Source organism: Schistocerca nitens, chromosome 3, assembly GCF_023898315.1.
Source record: "Schistocerca nitens isolate TAMUIC-IGC-003100 chromosome 3, iqSchNite1.1, whole genome shotgun sequence".
Classification (NCBI taxonomy): domain Eukaryota; kingdom Metazoa; phylum Arthropoda; class Insecta; order Orthoptera; family Acrididae; genus Schistocerca; species Schistocerca nitens.
This window is the reverse complement of record NC_064616.1, coordinates 713643560-713664626: the sequence shown is the minus strand read 5'-3', so window position 1 is coordinate 713664626 and position 21067 is coordinate 713643560. Positions and strand designations below refer to the sequence as shown.

Genomic DNA, 21067 nt, shown 5'->3' with positions numbered 1-21067 from the left:
ACATAATTAGGGACAGGAAAAAATGGATGTTATTTTATGGCCAAAATCAGTGTTATTTTTTGCACTTTCGGTGTCATTTGTCGGTGTTATTTTCTGGCAATCTTTTTCTATTATTAGTTATCTATTCTTGTCACATTTAACCATATTTCAGTGCTATGTTGAAAATGGAACTATTCCTAAGATAGGGTGGGCCAAACATAAGACTAGTGTAGAGAAAAATTATTTTAACAAAATTTTTGACACAAATAATTATTTAAAAACAAACACCAAAGGTAAAAATGAAAATAACAGTATGATGCATATATTTTATTGATGACATGCTTCCCGCTTCTTCATATTGTTCTTGAGCCATGGAGACCACAGAAGCCGGTCTCGGCGGCTCAAGAATGATCTGAGGATCTTCTAGGAGCGTGAAACGTGTCACCAATAAAGTATCTGCAACAGAGACTATTATTTAAATTTTTAACATTTGTATACTGCTGCTGCGCTGGGCCAGAATGATGCGGAGTGATACATGTATTTTAAATACTGGGAAAAAAATTATTTATCAATGACGTATCCAGCAGATTAAAAAATATACATAACTTCCCTTTTTTCAGTCCACAATCAATTTTTGACACTATACAATTTTTCTCATCGACTTAAATATTTTATGTTAAATGATTGAAATTTCTTATGGAATAGCAATAATGAAACTTAGAAGAAAATACAGGGTGATTCAAAAAGAATACCACAACTTTAGGAATTTAAAACTCTGCAACAACAAAAGGCAGAGCTAAGCACTATCTGTCGGCGAATTAAGGGAGCTATAAAGTTTCATTTAGTTGTACATTTGTTCGCTTGAGGCGCTGTTGACTAGGCGTCAGCGTCAGTTGATGCTAAGATGGCGACCGCTCAACAGAAAGCTTTTTGTGTTATTGAGTACAGCAGAAGTGAATCGATGACAGTTGTTCAGCGTGCATTTCGAACGAAGTATGGTGTTAAACCTCCTGATAGGTTGTGTATTAAACGTTGGTATAAACAGTTTACAGAGAATGGGTGTTTGTGCAAAGGGAAAAGTTCTGGACGGCCGAGAACGAGTTGGAGTATCGGGTTGATATTGCTCGTGTGTCTGAACTTGTTTTTGAGTGAAAAAAAAAACCGTTTTAAATACTCTTTGTAATTATGTATAACAGAAGGTTATATTATGTTTCTTTCATTAAATACACATTTTTAAAGTTGTGGTATTCTTTTTGAATCACCCTGTATTTTAATGTAAAGAAAAATCTCTGCCTTAGAAATGCTATTCTTAATACATAAAATGTCTTGGCTGCATCCCCAAGAGATTTTTCTGTATGAATACCACCAAGAAAGCTTGAAGGTTATTTTTTAAGTAGTCGTAAGTAACAAGATACTTATAAACATTTATGAAAGGTATTTAACTTGAGATAAAAATAAGACAAAATTTAATTTTCTTAATTTTTTTTATGTTTACTCAGATGTTGCTTGGAAACAAAGTTTATAATATGTTTCAGTACACGTTTTGAGTTTTAAATTCCATTTTCCATCAGTAACATAGTCTTTTCATACAAAAACACACTCTTTTAACATAGCATCCCCCCCCCCCCCCCCACACACACACACATACACAACTGGTACTCATTCATGTACTTCATTTTCAGCTGTTTTTACCAAGCTCTGGATGAAGGGGATGAATACATACAAAACTTCTGATATGCTTATCTTACTATTAACAATGAAGTGTAAACGTGAAATATCCCTAGACAAAATGGTGGCACATTGGTTAGCATCTCGGCTTCATTTTTGCACCCCGTGTCTGAAATCCAATTATTACTTTCATTTTTGTTTTTCATTTATATACTCAAGTCTGTAGAAGTTTACTACATGAATGTATATTGATATAACATTGTCCTTATTTGTCTACTAATTGTACGTCAGATGAATGAACTACAAAAGAGAAAAAATGAGAAAATTATTTGAGATTGTTTTTGGTGAAATTCTTGTAATTCTTATAATCAATTGCAAGTACCAGTTAACAGGAAAGTGATCTGTTATGTATGGTTTGCTGCAAAATTATCATCAATGTCTGAAATCTTCACCAATGATAACAATGTTTCTTTCTGGAGTGAGATTCATATGAAGAAATATCACTGTCGCAAATCTGCCTTTGGGCAATGCTTGTGGTGTTTGAATACCTGTTTTTCAAATATTTTTACGATTAGCGTCATCCAAGGGAAGGCACCAAATGTTGCTGAATAACACACATATGAATAAAATATCAGAATATGATAATTTAAAATGACTGTAACATCTCAACATACACCCCCCCCCCCCCCACACACACACACATACACAATTACATAATCAGGGTGTATACATGGACAAGGAAAAAAAATTCCCGGATTTCCCGGTTAAAAATACACTTTCTCCCGGGTGAAAACATACTTTTTCCCTGTTAACTGATAGTATATTTTCTCTCGGAACTCTATATAACTTATCATACCTTTGAATGGTTATGGTTTTATACAAAGGCATAGAATTTTCCAGCACTTTAGAAAACAAAACTCAGAGAAAGAGACACATTTCGGAAAGATCTTTGATGTACAGCAAAATGTACGCTGCACATTTTCGTATTACGAAAGTATAAATTCGAATTCCACCAAACACCACATTTTCATTTCCGAAGCATTGAAATCGGGTTTGCGATGCGCTTTCGTAAGCCAGTCATAGCTCACGCCACGTGATCTCGCCATCCGATGACAGCGGATATTCAGAGCTTAGGACACGTGATGTAGTCAGCCAATAACAACATCACTGTTAAGTAGTGCGAACACACAAACAGGAAATGTTAATGGTTTAAATTAATATACATAGAGTTGCTACAAGAAAACCAAAGCTTTCACATATAATATTGGTTTCTAAGATTAATACGCTGCAAGAGAAGCTAAGCTTTCACATATAATGTTGGTCTTTTAAGCAGGTATTATACTTTAAGATATATCACACAAATGCAACAGTAAAATTTCAATAACGACATAAATGTCTGATCTTCTGGGCTCGAAATTCATGTAAATGGCTAGTCATCAAAGAGTTGATTTTTAAATCAGTGTCAAACGCTCTCTGATTTACGAAATTCATCGTACATTCTCGCTCGTAGTTCAACTTGCGTAAAAGGAAATTTAGTTTCAAAGTAACGCTTTTCAAACCATCATCCGCAGTATTTTCCTGCAACCTGTTGGAAATAGGTTCGTTTGAGCAGTTGCCAGAGAACGCCAAGTAACAGGCGCCACCGCGCTTGCGCAGCTACGATGACATAGGAGGCCCGTATGTTCGTACGCGTTAAACATTAAGAGATCTTACATTATGTCATATAAGAAACAAGACATCAGAGCATCCAAGAGCATCGGAATTTCGTGACCCATACTGCAATGTGCACATTTAAAGTGCATGTTTAAAGAGCACATTCGTATGTCAAGATTGCCAGTGCAGTAGGCCTCGAACTGATATTAAGCTTTTCAGTGAGGTTTTCGGGATGTAAATTTTCTTGGAGTACCAGTACTGTATTATGTTTGGTTCTTTATTACGGCAAATATATACGTGCTAGAAGATGAAAATGTGCACTTGAAATGCAGCGAACAGTTGAAACTAACCAATAGTGTGGAATTAAACATTCCATTTCAAATATATTGACTGCCTCAGCGTAAAAGATTAATAAAAGAAAATTTCTTTCAAATCGACAAAAATTACTTCACTGTTCTGCAAAGGAATTAATGCTTGACTGTCAGAAATATGGAAATAAAATAAAATCTGAAACTAATAACGTACTTTAGCCTTCCGTAATTATGTGAATGTATTTTAATTCACTTGATACCTCCAGGCCACAGAAAACAGTTTTGTTTTCATTTGACGTGAGAGCCGTAAACGAAGAGGAAACAGTGAAACCACTAAATGTAAACACGGGTCACATGGAGACTACCCACTTCCCCACTATACGTCAGACTGCTCTGCACATCAGCCCCGGATCTACGATATTTCCAAACCGGGCAATACTAGATAGTGCCCCCCCCCCCCCCCCCCATTTCTCAAGCATTTCAGATAGGACATCAAAACTTTTTTAAAAAAATCATATTTTCAAAAATACGTTCATTTTGTAGCGCACATCTTTCTGAAAAGTCTGATGCATAAAACATACGTGGTCGAGGAAATGTAAGACATGTTATTTGGTTTTAAGTGTGCCAAAATGCAATGCCACGCCTCTTCACACAGCATTCTTCTATCGCACGTCACTGTATGTCACTTCTTGGAATTGAAACGCGTATATTTTGTAATGGATGCCATCAAACTGTATTCAGGACAGAGGAAATTAAAATGTCCTGTGGTGCCTCTCCTGCTCCCAGTTGGCCGGTTTGACATTCTGCCCCTCTTTCTTTAAAAAAGAACTTTTCAGAAAATTTGCACTCTTTATTGCCTATTAGCTAACAACTTGCTGCTTTGTGTGACAAAATTAAATATAGGATACCTAAAACCAGTAAAGACAAGCAAGAAAGCACACATTTCTTCAATCCTTAGCTCCTAGAATTCTTTTTTCTTGATTCTTGCTACAGCTTTACATAGCGTGCTTTCCTTTCTGCAAAAGAATCTATACTTCATCAAAGTTCATTAAACGTTTTGCTACATGAAAAATCGAAATGTCGTTGTCTAATACTAAAAAAGCTCTTAATACAAATAGGACCCAAGATTGGTGTGGTTTCTCGATCTGATTATGTCTATTTTGTCACTGTCTGCTGTATAAAACAAAATAGGCCTTTCTAATGCTGCATCTATAGTAACAAACACCACATAAATGAGACTGTTTTGGCACAAATGGTCATTTTTATAACACGACAGAATATAACTCAACGAAGTACCAATACCAAATGCCTATTAGGCCTACTACAAGCAGAAAGCTTGACGTTAGGAAATAGTTTCACACTTCATTCATACGCTCCAGTTTCTCAAGCATGAGACCGAAAAGTAGTAGTACGAAATTTTTATACAAATCTGGAATAGTCATATTCTTCCATAATTTGTGTGATGTTACTGTTTCTTCTCCTTCCTAGTTCTAACAAACAGTCCTGTCATCACTAATTCTGTAACTATTCCTGCCCAAGGCAAAGCTTATTCGCCGGTTAACTTCATTAACTCTGCCAGAATCATCGGTTTAGTTATCCTGCGATTATTCTCCAGTTAGGCGTTGTTACATATTCGTTCAACGCGTTTTCCGCGCTACTTCAGAATAGAACTTAAAGCGTCTGCTGGTCGGGGACCGTACAATTGGCCCTTACTAGTCAGTGACCTGGACATAAATTTTCTGTCAAAATTTCATTTTCTTGGATACCCCGTAATCTTTCTTACCTGTTAGTCATTTATTTCCACTCTGGTAGTCTGAATCTATGGATTTCGCTAGTAATTACAACAATGCTGACCATTCGCAAACCCAATCAACCACATAATGAGACACCGCTTGGCACTCATCCATTCGGCTTTACTCCGCTCAGCTCGTATAGCCCCTTTTGTCTGCAAGAAAGTTTGTTTCTAGATTCCACTGACAGAGACATCACGTACACTATGCACACATTCACAAATCGACTTATGATTCATTAAGAAATCAACTTAGAATGTGTTCAAAAATCGACAGGGATGCGTTTCAAAGTAATATGAATAATCGATAGACCAACGTGCGGTGGATGCTAGGCGCTTTGCAAAACATTTTTCACGGTAGCATCTAGCTGCTTGCTGCAGCTGCTTTCACAGACAACAGCTACAATTATTCTGAAGCCAGAAGCGGGAGGAGGTACTACTCAACTGCGCATGCGCATGATCCCGCTCATAACTGCTGAAACGAATCTAATGTAAACAGTTGTGAGGTCACGCACATTGGAGGCAATTTGTTGTTACGAAGCACTGCATATTCTTCCTAATGCCTTGACACATTTTGCTGTTGGCAGACGCTTGTATGAGCACTGTTTTTTTTGTTGTATATGGCGCATTTCCTTTGCAATTTATGTTTTATTTTCGTTTTTCCTCTCGTTCATGTTTTATTGCTGCATTATTATCCTGCAGTAGTGGGATACAGTAATAGAGTATAGAGTATCGCTTTTTAGCAGACAAAATTACAAAAATTTAACTGAAAACAAAAACGATGAAAAATTCCCGGGATTCTAAAAAATTCCCGGAATTCTAATAAATTCCCGGGTTATTCCCGGTTTTCTCCCAGACGAAAAAATTCCCGGGTTTTTCCCAGATCTCCCGGCTTGTATACACCCTGATAATATGAGTGTGACACTTATTGTGAAATCCTGTCATAATTTTGCAATTACTGTAACACCCTTGTATCCTCTAATTTGCCAAGAAACATTTATGTAGTAACTGTCTATGGGCATTAGTAGACACATGAAAACAATAAAAATAAAATAAAATAATCAGGTTTCAAACACAGAGTGCAAAATTAAGAAGCCATGACACTTACCACCGAACCACCATTTTGTCTGAGGGTGTATCACACCGCAAAAGGCACTTAAAGCACTTAAAGTACCTCGAAAACACTGAACACCATTCTTTCAGAAACGGTAGAGTATCTACCAAGCCATGACTCTTCATCTTTTGTGGGGCAGTTATAGATACTGGGTAAACCATTTCACTCTATTTCTTGTTGCTTGGTCTCCTTCTAATAGTGTTAAGGGTAGTAATTCTCCATTGTAAACTTACTATTAACACCTAATGAGTTAGTTGTTTTGGTGCAGCTACCACTCAACAAAACTTTAATCCACTCTGATAAGAGTGCCAGAAAATATTATACATGTCTGTCTAATAGGGTAACCAATATAAGGAATCAACATTCCCAAAATTAGAGAGGCACATAATCCACAGAATATGTGGGGAGTTTTTAAAAGTTCAGGCATCTGCCATGCAAGCCATTCACTGTTAGGAAGGCTACAACACCTAGGGTGCATTATGATGACATGATGATCCTTCCCCTCCCTCGACATGTGAAACCGGATGTAACACTGGATTTGGAGAGCTACTTCTGATGCTGTGAGAAGAAAAGTGCTCTTCCATAACAGCTCACACCACTTTTGTAAATTTTTAAAAACTGTGGGGGGTCTCTTCCAAAAGGCGACCATGAAAATTAGATTAAAAAAAATTTATTGCTCACTCTGTTTCTTGTGTGTTGGCCTTTCCAGTTCTCTATCTTGATTTTAGGAGTTTGCCTTGGGTAGGGATGTATTTCAAATTTCTCCTTTCACTCAGCTCTTATCATAGGTCTTTTCTAATTATGGAATCCACAGGATACTTTAAACAGAATAACAATTTAGACCTGTGATATACTAAAGTTACATATGAGACTTTACATTTATCCTCTAAAACCATCATGCAAATATCAACAGAATTTCTCTCTTAGAACTACAAATCTCTTATAGACAACAAAGCATGAATGTTTACAAAATCTTTCTTGATTCTTTTCCTTCTCAATTAGTGCAGATTAGATAGTAAACTCAATTAGTGCAGATCAGATAGTAAAACTCAATGAATTCCCGGGAATGAAAACATAGGTTTTTACGGCCTATATAGGAATGTCTACAAGAATATTACTGTTCAACAGTGCTAATCTCTGTGCAAACTTTAAGTATATTGCCTGGCTTCTACTGTTTTAAGCTAAAAATCCCATTAGCTTTGGGTTATTTCTGTTTATAATTTAGCATTCTCTTTATTACCAGATTCTTATGTGCTTATTTCTCTATTAGTCCCTTTAAGAGTCTGGTCAATTAAAGACCTACGAGTGTATTGATCTACTACAGATTTTATACTCCTCATAAGCTACTGGCTCTCTCTCCTGATGGTAAGTAGGCTGAGAAATATTTTACCTCCAGGTCCTCGATGATCTTTTCCTTGTCTTGGAGCTGACTACGGAGAACTGCAACTTCGGCTGTGGCATCTACACTCTGCTTTGGATCCATTATCTTAATGACATCTTTTGCTTTTTCTACATATTTTCGATACCTTTCATTCTGCTGCTGAAGTTCCTGATCTTTGCGGCGCAATGTATCCTGTAATGTTGCATCCCTTCGTTCTGGAACAACAAAAATAATGATAAACAAATACTTTAAATGTAATCAAGCAATAAAATAATGCATTTGTTTTCTATCTTTGGCAAGTGATATGCAAGTGATATGCAAACTAAATGTCTGGATGGTCAAGTTTCATTTGCGATACACAAAATTACGGTAATGGTTACAACACTCGTAAGTAAATCATTCATATTTTATAAAAACGTAGTGAATTCAAGCATACAGCTACAAACACAGTATTCTCCTCTCACAAACCTGAAAAAGGGCCTTACACTAATCACCTGCAGAAAAGAGGTGTGAAGAAATTGGACATGGTTGCATCACTAACTGTGATTACCTTCATTTGATACTGTATCTCTGGTTAACTACAAGGGCAATTCAGAAATTATTTTGTGCTTTGCTGTTGTGTCGTGAGAGATTGTGCTAGTGTCCCCGTCTTGGTGTCGGAGAGTCTACTGAATCATTATGCATTGGGTTGTGATTGTTTGCTGTGTATGTTGTCTCTGATTGCACAAACAATTTTTACATTCAGGGCAATCACAGCTGCTGAAGGTCATGATTAACGAAAACACAGCTGATGACTTGTGAAACTTGGTTTTAATTGACCACACTATCGGTTTCAGCTTACAGCCACATCTTCAGGTACAACAAAAAGAAACAGCACTACAGTGCATTTGTGACAATATTCTGTAGCATCACGCACCATCACTATGGCTAGTTCTCAGAGACAATCACAAATTACAATGAGGTAAAATAGCAATGACACATATCAAGACACTAAAGCAGTTATACAGTTGTCATTATTCAGCCATTCTCTCTGCACTACAGCACACTTTTAACATGTTGTCACAAATGTACTCTCGTGGACAAAATGAGTGAGACCCCTCGCCTTTTCGTTATGCTGACCCACACAGCTTTAAAGTCTGCTACACAGCATAACAGGCAAGGCGACGAAGTGCTATCAACATACTATGCACAGCCATGGAATTGAAAAACTATCCGAACTTTGTCAGACTGTTTTCAATCAAGTGTAAGATAATATTAATGCTGAGCAGTGTGTTAAACACAACACGTAAATGTAAGATATAAATGAAAGAAGAAACGTTTATTAGTATGAACTGTACTAATAAAAATGAATTTCAGCTTATCGAGGTAACATAACTTTTTTAGTAAGACAAAGTACCCCAGATCATTACGAATTAGCAAAATATTATGCACATTCGCTCGCAAAACGGTCTGTGTCATCGTTCAGACCAATAATACTGGATTACCGTTGCTGACCTACCATGAAAGTGTGCAAATTTAGCAATGCGTGAAGATTTGTAACAAAATTCAGTTAAAAATCATTCAGTGCTACACTTACGTCAATTCAATTATTGACAGAAGCGGAAAAAGTAGGCAGTAACAAGTATGAAATTCTACAAGAGTTTCATATTGACATCCACAGGGTGCCGGTACAGAATAAAGGTAGCAATAAAACATATTGGGGGTGCAAGAATTTCTTAAAATTGCTTCACTGATAGTCTATCTGCCTCCATCGAGATTAGAACTGAAAACAAACCAGACCTCCCTTGCAATAGCAAACACCTTTCACTACGCTAGCAGACAACCCAGACGAACAGCCCCTATTATTACCCCAGACATTAATAAGCCGGCAACTTCGCAATGAAAATTGTAAAATGATCTGCAGTTTATGTTGCATAGAGCTTTCTGGGCTCAAAAACATGAATTTTCTACCTTTATGTCACCGCTTATGTGACAATCATGTGGAATGTTTATCGAAATAACAAAATACTGTTATTAGTGAGTAAATTTAGTAGGATAATTCTGCACCACCGCAGGAAATAAATGGTGACATATCTGCCAAATGTATACAATGTTTTGAATTCTCCATTAGACTCGCCACAGCCAGAAAACGTTCATTAGCCGAAGCGTTTCTTAAGCTAGCTAGCAATGGGAATGCTCGCACTTCTAAAACGCGGTGACATTAATAGTGGGATCTGAATTACCCCGTGTATAGGCAAATGGAATTTATTTGTAATAAGCGGCCCTCATCTTCGGTAACTGTCGTACCTATTTTCGTTGTTAGGAGTTCGTCATCTAAATTGGTAAAAATGGAACCCTACTAGTCTCACTTTCTTGACCGTCTACCTGTCTACCCAACTCTTAAAACCCATTTATCTTGAGTACGGGTAGACATAATAAGCGGAAATGTATCACACTTCCTGTGGTATACAGTCCCTTGGTGGTGTAAAATGTGAGCTTCTATGTCAACGCAATCTAAAGATATGGCCATTTATGTAAAGAAAATTTATGTGAAAGGTCAAAAAATGGCTCAGAACTATGTGGCCAAACTGCTTAGGTCATCAGTCCCCTAGACCTAGAACTACTTAAACTTACCTAACCAAACACACATCCATGCCCGGGGAAGGATTCAAACTGACAGCGCAAGCAGCTGCGCGGCCCGCAATATGACGCTGTTGAACTCACGGCTAACCTGCGCTGGCAAGCTGTTAATATCATCTGGTGTTGCTAAAAAGTTATTCGCCTCTGGTGAACGATTTTCTGTGCAATTCATTTAAGATAGAATAACTAAAACATATTTGATGTTACGGAAGAGGAAGGTCACCAAATTCATTTCCCCTTGTGTTTATTAATGATGTTAGATTCGCAATCTGAGCATACATACTATCCATAACCACACTTTAGCAAGTCATAGTCACAGATATGCGAATACAACACAATGGCTTATACTTGAGGTGTTTCGTTTGCCACGAAGCGGTGGCACACGATGCTGTGACATCTTCGAAGCGTGAGCTTTGCCAGTGCTAGCTATCTCAGCACATCAGCTGAGCAAACGTTTTCTTCCTGCTGCTAGTCTAATGGACAATGGCAACACCGCAGAATACGTTTGACAAATATGTGACTGTTGTTTTATGTTCTTGAGTGGTTCATAATTATGTTAGTAAATACACTCATACCTCTGCTGACACTGCTAAGTATTGTGTATAGCCTCCTACAGCTTTCACAACGGCTCGAAGTCTGTTGGGCATTGAGCCCACAAATCTAGCCACATAACTAGGAGATTCAAGTAACTCATTCCAAGTGTCATGAATCACATCAGAAATCTGTCAGCGAGTCGACAGTGACTGTCCCTTTTCCCATATTACTTTGACCATTTCAGCCAAAATATTCTCAATGGGATTCATGTCAGCTCCTTTAGGTGGCCATTCCAATACAGTAATATTACTATGGCCATCGAACCACCTCTCAACCACATGCGCCATATGAATAGGCGAGTGATCTTGTTGGAACATGATCTGATCATCGAAGGAACAACCAGGTTTCGAACTTGCAGAACAAAGTTCTGAAGTTGCGACAGTAGCCGCTGAGCCACCGCTTCAATTGAATCCTTACACACTAAAAGGTATCTCAACTATAGCAACAGCGCATTGAAAACTTTGACCATAGTTTTCTCAGAAGTGGTTGAGTGTATGCAGATAAGCCAAGACACGTGTTCGCTTATTTTGTCCCCTCATTCACTGAGTGAAGTTTCAGAAAGATCAGGGTATGACACTTGGTGGGTCCCCTCATAAGGGGCGTGTGTTGCGATTCAGTAGACAGAATGCGTCTACTTTCCTCAACTACTCATTAACATGTTTGGAAATTTTCGTTCCTGTAGTGGCGGTTTGCATAAGGAGGGCTGGTTTTCCTGATAACGATCTACTAATGGACTTTGCTCCTAATTTATGTTACTGTGTAGTAGACCTACTGCAATGACTTGAACTGGAAATGTTTGTTTATTTGGATAGTCCACTTCTTAGTTGCCATATTTTGCTATAATATTTTCCTTTGTTTCAAAACGGCAAGTTTAGATGACCACTGCAACTTGATAACATCAGTAACAATTTAATACTTTGAAACAGTTACATGTGGTGTACGAGGAGTGTACTCTGTTGAATGAGGAATACATTAAACACCAAAGCTGTGTACAGTAACAATAATTAACTTTCGATTACATGACAAAACACAAGTCGAAATACTGTCAATTCATCTCAGTACCCAGTAAAACTTAAACTGGAATGATCGCAAACATACTTTTGTGGGGAAGGCAAATGAAAGACTGCGTTTTATTGACTGCACACTAAGAATACGCAACAGGTATACTGAAAACACTGCCTACACTACGTTTGTCCGTCCACTGCTATAATATTCCAGCACAGTATGGGATCCTTGACAGGCGTGATTGACGGTGCACACCAAAACCGTTCAAGGAATGGTAGCATGATTTGTACTGTCACGAAATAGGGGAGAGAGAGTCCCAGATTTCATAAGCGAGTTGGGGTGACATTCATGAAAACAAAAGCATTTCTCGTTGCCGCGAGATCTTTTCACGAAATTTCAATCACCAACATATGTTCTGAATGCCAAAACATTATTTCCTTGGTAAAACGCACAGGAAGAAATGACCACAGTAATAATGTAATTCAGGGCTCATAAGAAAAGATTTACGTGGTCCTTTTTCGTACACGCTGTTAAAAGGTGGGACGGTACAGAAATAGTCTGAAGGTTGTTCGATGAACCCTCTGCAAGGCACGTTAAGTCTGGATTGCAAAGAAATGCTGGCTGCTGTGGCCGAGCGGTTCTAGGTTCTTCAGTCTGGAACCACGTGACCACTACGGTTGCAGGTTCGAATCCTGCCTCGGGTATGGGTTTGTGTGATGTCCTTAGGTTAGTTAGGTGTAAGTAGTTCCAAGTTCTAGGGGACTGATGACCTCAGATGTTAAGTCCCATAGTGCTCAGAGCCATTTGAACCATTTTTTTTTTTTGCAAAGAAATCCTGTAGATGTAGTGATGTAGATGTAACAACGAAATTATGTTGTAATTTGACGTGTGAGTTACATTTGATATGAACATTGAAGTTGTTTGCTGTTTATTTATTTTATGTTTATTATTTTCAGCCATAGACAAACACCTAGGTGTGTTAAATTGATACTAAAATAAAGTGTCATGCATGGATCAAGAACAATAAATTCTTAACTTCTTGTTATGGTACTGCAGTATCTGCAAGCGTTTTCACAAGTGGATATCGCATACAAAGTTCCTAGGGTGTTTATAAGTGGATATTGAAGATGACTTCAAACAAAATTGAATGTAGCTTTGTAAAAGTTCCATGATCAAATGATCTGAGTTGCTGGCGAATACAATTTATCCTCACTAGATGGTATATATTATCATTATATATGAGGTGAAAAGGGTTTCGCAGGGTGTGGTGGCTGAGCGGTTGTAGGCGCTTCAGTCTCGAACCACGTGGCTGCTTCAGTCGCAGGCTGGAATCGTACCTCAGGCATGGATGTGTGTGATGTCCTTAGGTTCGGTAGGTTTAAGTAGTTCTAGATCTAGGGGACTGATGACCTACACAGTTTGGTTGCATAGTTCTTAGAGCCATTTTTGATCTTTCACGTAAATTTTCTTTACATAAACGGACATATCTTTAGATCGTGTTGACATAGAAGCTCATTATTTTACACCACCAAGGAACTGTATACCGCAGGAAGTGTGATACATTTCCGCTTATTATGTCTACCCGTACTCAAGATAAATGGGTTTTAAGAGTTGAGTAGACAGATAGACGGTCAAGAAAGTGAGACTAGTAGGGTTCCATTTTTACCAATTTAGATGACGCAATCCAAACAACGAAAATAGCTACGACAGTTACCGAAGGTGAGGGCCGCGTAAATAATTCCCCCTACACTTTATTCGAAATGTTCTAGTTGCAGTCGATACATCAGCATATTAATCGTAGCTAGACTTTCGATTCAAATCACGTCTACAGGAATACAAATAAAATCCATTTGTCTATACATGGGGTAATTCAGATCCCACTATTAATGTCACCACGTTGTAGAAGTACGAGCATTCCCATTGCTAGCTAGCTTAAGAAACACTTTGGCTAATGAACGTTTTCTGGCTGTGGCGAGTCTAATGGAGAATTCGAAACATTGTAGAATACATTTGGCAGTTATGTCGCCGTTTATTTCCTGGGGTGGTGCAGAATTATCCTACTAAATTTACTCACTAATAACAGTATTTTGTTATTTTGATAAACATCCCAAATGATTGTCACATAAGCGGCGACATAAAGGTAGAAAATTCACGTTTTTGAGTCCAGAAAGCTCTATGCAACAGAAACTGCAGATTATTTTGCCATTTTCATTGCAAAATTGCCGGCTTATTAATGTCTGGGGTAATAATACAGGGCTGTTTGCCTGGGTTGTCTGCTAGTGTAGTGAAAGGTGTTTGCTACTGCAAGGGAGGTCTGGTTTGTTTTCGGTTCTAATCTCGATGGAGGCAGATAGAGTATCAGTGAAGCAATTTTAAGAAATTCTTGCACCCCCAATATGTTTTATTGCTACCTTTATTCTGTACCGGCACCCTGTGGATGTCAATATGAAACTCTTGTAGAATTTCATACTTGTTACTGCCTACTTTTTCCGCTTCTGTCAATAATTGAATTGACTTAAGTGTAGCACTGAATGATTTTTAACTGAATTTTGTTACAAATCTTCACGCATTGCTAAATTTGCACACTTTCATGGTAGGTCAGCAACGGTAATCCAGTATTATTGGTCTGAACGATGACACAGACCGTTTTGCGAGCGAATGTGCATAATATTTTGCTAATTCGTAATGATCTGGGGTACTTTGTCTTACTAAAACAGTTATGTTACCTCGATAAGCTGAAATTCATTTTTATTAGTACAGCTCATACTAATAAGCGTTTCTTCTTTCATTTATAACTTACATTTACGTGTTGTGTTTAACACACTGATCAGCATTAATATTGTCTTACACATGATTGAAAACAGTCTGACAAAGTTCGGATAGTTTTTCAATTCCATGGCTGTGCATAGTATGTTGATAGCACTTCGTCGCCTTGCCTGTTATGCTGTGTAGCAGACTTTAAAGCTGTGTGGATCAGCATAACGAAAAGGCGAGGGGTCTCGCTCATTTTGTCCATAACTGTACTGTAGTGCTGTACCTTTCATGTAACAGCTTATGACTACATTCGTTTTTAAAGCTTTCTGACTTTTCACAACTGATGATTAAATGTGATAAAAACACAAGTGTGACTAATTACAACTATTTTTTAAAAAATCATCCTTTTACCTTTATGTCAGTAATATTTCCTCCATTTTATCTCATTATAATTACCATTTATATGTTCATGACCTCCAACTGCAGTTTGTAGCCAGCCTTAAGAACATTTATTTTATTCTATCAAGCACGAACAATAGCCTACACTTAGTATAAAGATGAAACCAAAACTTTAGTTTCACAATCAATCTGGTTATGTCAATAGTGATCTTAAGCTAACAACTGAATGTTTCTGTGGAGGACAGGTTTACATGTTTCTTAAGTGTATCCTACAAATTTATTTTAGAATAAAAATAAAAATTCTGAGCATTGAAGGTGTTTGCTAAAACCACATGATGAAAGAGTCTTCCTTACACACATTTGTTCAAAGATCACTGCCTCATGTTTTTTCTAAAATGTGTATTAGTGGACAAATCTGCTGGAACCAAAAGTACAAGGTATCAGGAGGTATTAATGGTTACATGTTCACTCAGTGAACTAAAACACATGTACTCCAAAAACTGAGAGTTCAGTAAAGTATACCTTTAGTTTACAAACACATCAAAAAATGATTTTTACTATCCAAAGATCTGCAAATGTGTGAGGAGAGTTAGATTCAATGGGAGCAGGGAATGAAAGAATAAGCCTTATGTACCTAAGAAAATAACTTCACTGTGAAATAAAAAGTAACCAAGAACTACAACAAAGGCAATCTGTTTGATACTGCATATCTTTGCATATCTGTGAAACCAAAACCTGTTGGATCACTTTGACATGCTGTCCACAATGTGGAAGAGACAATACCCATCAAGCTCATCCCACTCTTCGATGGCTGTCTGCCTGAGGTAATTCAGTGTGTGATCAGTGTTCTTACAATGATACACCAGAAGTTTCAACTTGTCCCAAGCACATTTAATTGAGTTCATGTCGACAGATATTGCAGGCTATTCTATTCAGTTGATTCCTGCCTCCTGGAGAATGTGGTATGCTTGACATTATTGTCTTGAAAAGTGGAAGCATTATCAATGTACACTCCTCAAATTACCCCAATCACAATGAAAGGCGTCTGAAATCTGTACATGAAACTGGCCAAAAACATAACTGACCTAGCTAATTGCTGAATCCTTGGGATTGCAAACCAAATATGTGCATTACTATTTGGCCATCTTCACACTCTTCTACAGTGATCATCATGCATCAGACAAATCCTGCACTCATCAGTGAAGAGAACCTGACACCATTGACCCAGGTTCTACTCCAGGTGTTTTCCCTTGCCCACCTTACTTGTATAGTGTGGTGGTGCTGGGGGTTTGTAATGATCAAATTGATCATGTGGAGACAGTCGTATACTGTCTGAGTCCACGCAGTTTTCCTGGGTGCCTCCAAACGGCAGTACACAGTCCTGTTGTGTACTCCTCAGAGTACCTATGAGCCATAATTTGAAGGTAACAGTCAGTAACAGCCATCGTCACACTTTCATTCAGTAACTGTGACACAGATATTTAATGTTTAGTGTCTTATGATCACTGTTGTGTCTTATGATCACTGCCGTCACTGTGATGTACTCCGATTTGGCAGGCAACTTCCCTGTCAGACAGCACTTGTTGTCTTAAAGAGACAATTTTCTCAATCTCTACACATAATACAAGCCTTCGATTCATATTGGTCAAATGAACAATGTACATAAGTCACATTTTCTCATTCATGATTCGAGGAATGACACGCATTACTGAGCTGTACTGAGATTACAGGTTTACTTTTACCTCCATTAAGCTCTACTGAGGAATTTCCTGTGGTTAAAACAGTAGTGAGGTCAAAAACCAAAGCCTATGCTACGCACGATGGGGGCACAAAACCTTTCTGAACAGTTTACATGTTACCATGTTACATAAAAATTCACCAAACTCTTATAAAACAAGCCCAAGTTGGCATTTACTTATAAACACAACATAGTTTTGCAGCACAATATGAAAGGGGTCTTAGCTGTGTTATCCTCTAAAATTATCCTCTACAGTATCCACAAGTGAAAATGTAGCAGTGCAGCAAGAGAGACTCCTCAATCACAAACCAGCTGGCCAAAGTTTTTTAGTAGCTTACTTGATGTGGAATACATTTACGTTTACTATCTACATGAGTAATGAGTATTTATTTTATTTACAGCTACTACATTAAAACACAAGGCTTTATTTTCTATCCAATTACTTCAATTTCTGAAATGTATCTAATTTCTGTAGTAAATGCAAAATTCTACAAGCCTATGGTTAAAACTGTGGAATCATATGCTAACAGTAAAAAGTAATTATGCCGTTGTGTGAAAAATATTAGCAAATTGATGAAACTTGAGCATCTCCCAGTGTATCAAGTGTCCAAATAAATTTATGTCAGGAACAGCTACATATAACATAGCAGGCAATTTCCTACAAATATAGAACCTGAACTGAATTTTATTTGAAGCAATAAGATGTACTACTCCCATTTCTATAGCCCTTGATCTAATCAGATACAAACATACGTAAAGTGATCATGTCTTCCTGTTCCCTTGGGAAAGACTATGCTGAAACCTAATTATAGAGTAAAAGGAGAGAATAAGATAACTTTCATTCATGCCGAATATCACAGTCCCCCCAGAAATAGCGATTTTCAGCTTAACAATATCAGCATCTGATTTCAGCCAAGTTCACATTGCAATTAGGCAAATTATCATCATCTTCAGATTCCCACTATGCTAGCAGGTCCTTTGTGTCTTATTATTGGTGGTCTGTCACTTCCTTTTTACTACTGCTGTATGTGCTGCCATTGAGCATACTGTCCACAATTTTAACTCTCTTCCTCCGTGCTTTTAAATCTCCTCCTCCATCACTTCCTCTCCCCTTCCATGTATCCTTCTCAGAAGGTTTCTGTAACTTCTCTCTACTTTTTTTTAAATATATGCCATATTCAATTCTTTTTTAGTTCTTCCATCTGGGTGCCCTTTATCCACCCAATGCCTGGTTGGAACTAGTATGTTACTTTACCAATTTTGTGAAGAATCAAGTACATCTCCACATAGGCTATGGTGTCACAACCCCACAATGCATTTTAAAGTTACTGCCAGCGCCACCATCCCCTCAGGAGAACACTTCTGTTTGTGACTAGTGTAATCAAATGCTTCAATGGGACACTGTTTTTCAAAGTGTCTGCACACTGCACATTTGAGGTGGACCTGTATTTACTTAGGTGGATGTTGAAAACTACCTAAAAACCACATCCACAAGGCAAATTCAATCCAGGGCTGGCATGCCTCCTCATGTCCTGGAAGCAGGTGCTTTCAACATGCTTGGCTCTCCTCCATCTTTGAAATCATTTCCTATGTAACCCTTTGCTTTTTTGCCCTTTTCACCTTGACGTATCCCACACTGTTCTGCTCGGCTTTCATGATTCCTTCTTTCAGCATATGCCATTATATACTGATCTTATCAAGTGGTCCTAGTGCTAATAACCACAAGTGATATCATTTTTGATATATTTCCTTTTCTCGGTATATCTTCTAAAGATCACAATTTTCAGTTTTTCCATGAAATATGCAAACTGTGATCACCATTATATCAGCAGCTGGTGATGTGTGCACCTTCTTCACTCCATTTCTGTACCTTTCTTCCAAATAGTGACTAATAAATAACATAATATACGTAAAAATGCTGCAAGGGGCAAAATAATTTTTGGATGATTATCTCATTCATACACAAGTATTTTCCAAATTACTTCAGTAACTCTGATTTAATAACACGTTAAAGGAATATGAGACCCTAACATTTAATTCCTGAATCTACTTCACAGAAAATGCTTACTGTACTCATTAATTGAAGATTCAAGGTCTTCAAGCTGTGATGCCAATCGTTCCTTCTCAGACTGAATGACTCTCAGTTGTTCCTGGAGTGTGGTGACACAGTGCCGTAGACCAGTTCCACCACTGTCATCACGCTCATGTGCCTCCTCAAGCTGACTTTCTAGCTCCATAATACGCTGGTTTGCAAGTCTGAAATCACAAATAAAACCAATTGAAAAGATTATTAGACACATAGATGGTAAAAGTAAGTTTAAAACACACAGTACAACCATGATATTACAATGGAGACACTCTGGCTTAGGCTCCATTAAACTAACACATTTGAAAAAATTATCAGTGATGGGCCAAGTCAATGGAAGTGCCAAATTCAAAAATTATATTCTGAATAACTGAATAATGGCAACATTTGTCATTGTACAATCTGTTACTGCAGCTGCTGATTATGATCACTTCCTGAAATATGTTATCTCGAGTATATTCATACTGATACTTTTGATATTTACTTTTTTATTAATTTTCCCTGGTGAGGTTATATATTGCCACACAGATGTTTACTGTTTAAATGTCACAGGTGTAATATCTTGGCTCCTGTAGTAAATACAAATGACTAGGCAAAAAAGCTACACTGAATTCCGGGTCAGCTTTGCTGGCTACTGTCCTCTCATTACCCAACTTCACTTGTTCTGCAGCGGTATAAGTATCAAAGTTCACTTTAATACCTCTGAATCTACTCCCAACCACCAGTTTGTTTTTATTGAAAGCTTCATTTGCTTTAGATGTGCAAATAATCTTAACAGCATTCCCAGGGTTTGAATTTTTATTTTCTTCTTTTCAATAGCCACACAGAAACTAATAATATTATGATTCTGTCACATCTTTCTTTACTGATGGAAGTTCCTATGATTTCTCTTTCAATACTCTGTTGTTTGCTGCTGTGTTCTTCATTTCAATGACTAGCTTGATGCAGCTCTCTATGCTGTCGATCCTGTGCTGGTCTCTTCATCTCTGCACAATTACTGCAACATACATCTATCTGAACCTGCTTTCTTCATTCAGGCCTTGGTTTGCCTCTACAGTTTTTAATACCTACACTTCTTTCCATTACCGATTTGAAAATTCCTTGATACCTCCAGATGTATCTTATCAACCAATCTCTTCTTTTATGTAAGTTGTGACACAAATTTCACTTTTCCTCTGTTCGGTTCAGTATTTCCTAACAAGTTAGATGATTTATCTATTTAATCTTTCAGCATTCTCCTGTTGCATCACTTTCAAAAGCTTCTATTCTCTTCTTGCCTGAGCTGTGTATCATCCACATTTCACTTCCGTACAGGGCTACCGGGCAGACAAATACTTTCCTAATCTTTATCTTTATTACACTACACTCATTTGTCCTCTGTTAGAATATTGCTGCGCGGTGTGGGATCCTTAACAGGTGGGATTGACGGACGACATCGAAAGGGTGCAAAAAAGGGCAGCTCGTTTTGTATTACCACGTAATAGGGGGGAGAGCGTGGCAGATATGATACGCGAGTTGGGATGGAAGTCATTAAAGCAAAGACGTTTTTCGATGCGGCGAGATCTATTTACGAAATTTCAGTCACCAACTTTCTCTTCCAAATGCGAAAATATTTTGTTGAGCCCAACCTACATAGGTAGGAATGATCATCAAAATAAAATAAGAGAAATCAGAGCTCGAACAGAAAGGTTTAGGTGTTCGTTTTTCCCGCGCACTGTTCGGGAGTGGAATGGTAGAGAGATAGTATGATTGTGGTTCGATGAACCCTCTGCCAAGCACTTAAATGTGAACTGCAGAGTAGTCATGTAGATGTAGATGTAGATGTAATGTTAATAAATTCTCTTTCTAAAAAATGCTTATCTTGCTACTGTCAGTCTACATTTTATATCCTCACCATCAATTATATTGCTGCTCAAACAGAAAACTCACCTACTACTTTTAGCATTTCATTTTCTAACCTGCCAGATTTAATCCGAC

The 21067-nt window shown here is 37.7% G+C and overlaps 1 protein-coding gene across 1 annotated transcript in view; it reads right to left on the bottom strand.

The window, feature by feature from the left end:
* LOC126249729 (protein Hook homolog 3-like) overlaps window positions 1-21067 on the bottom strand; it is a 199012-nt gene that overhangs the window by 10456 nt on the left and 167489 nt on the right. Inside the window, exons 12-13 of the mRNA XM_049951409.1 lie at window positions 19073-19260; window positions 7905-8110 (exon numbers count right to left, since the gene is read on the bottom strand). Of these exons, the coding sequence (XP_049807366.1) occupies window positions 7905-8110; window positions 19073-19260 (394 nt within the window). The remainder of the gene's footprint in view (window positions 1-7904; window positions 8111-19072; window positions 19261-21067) is intronic.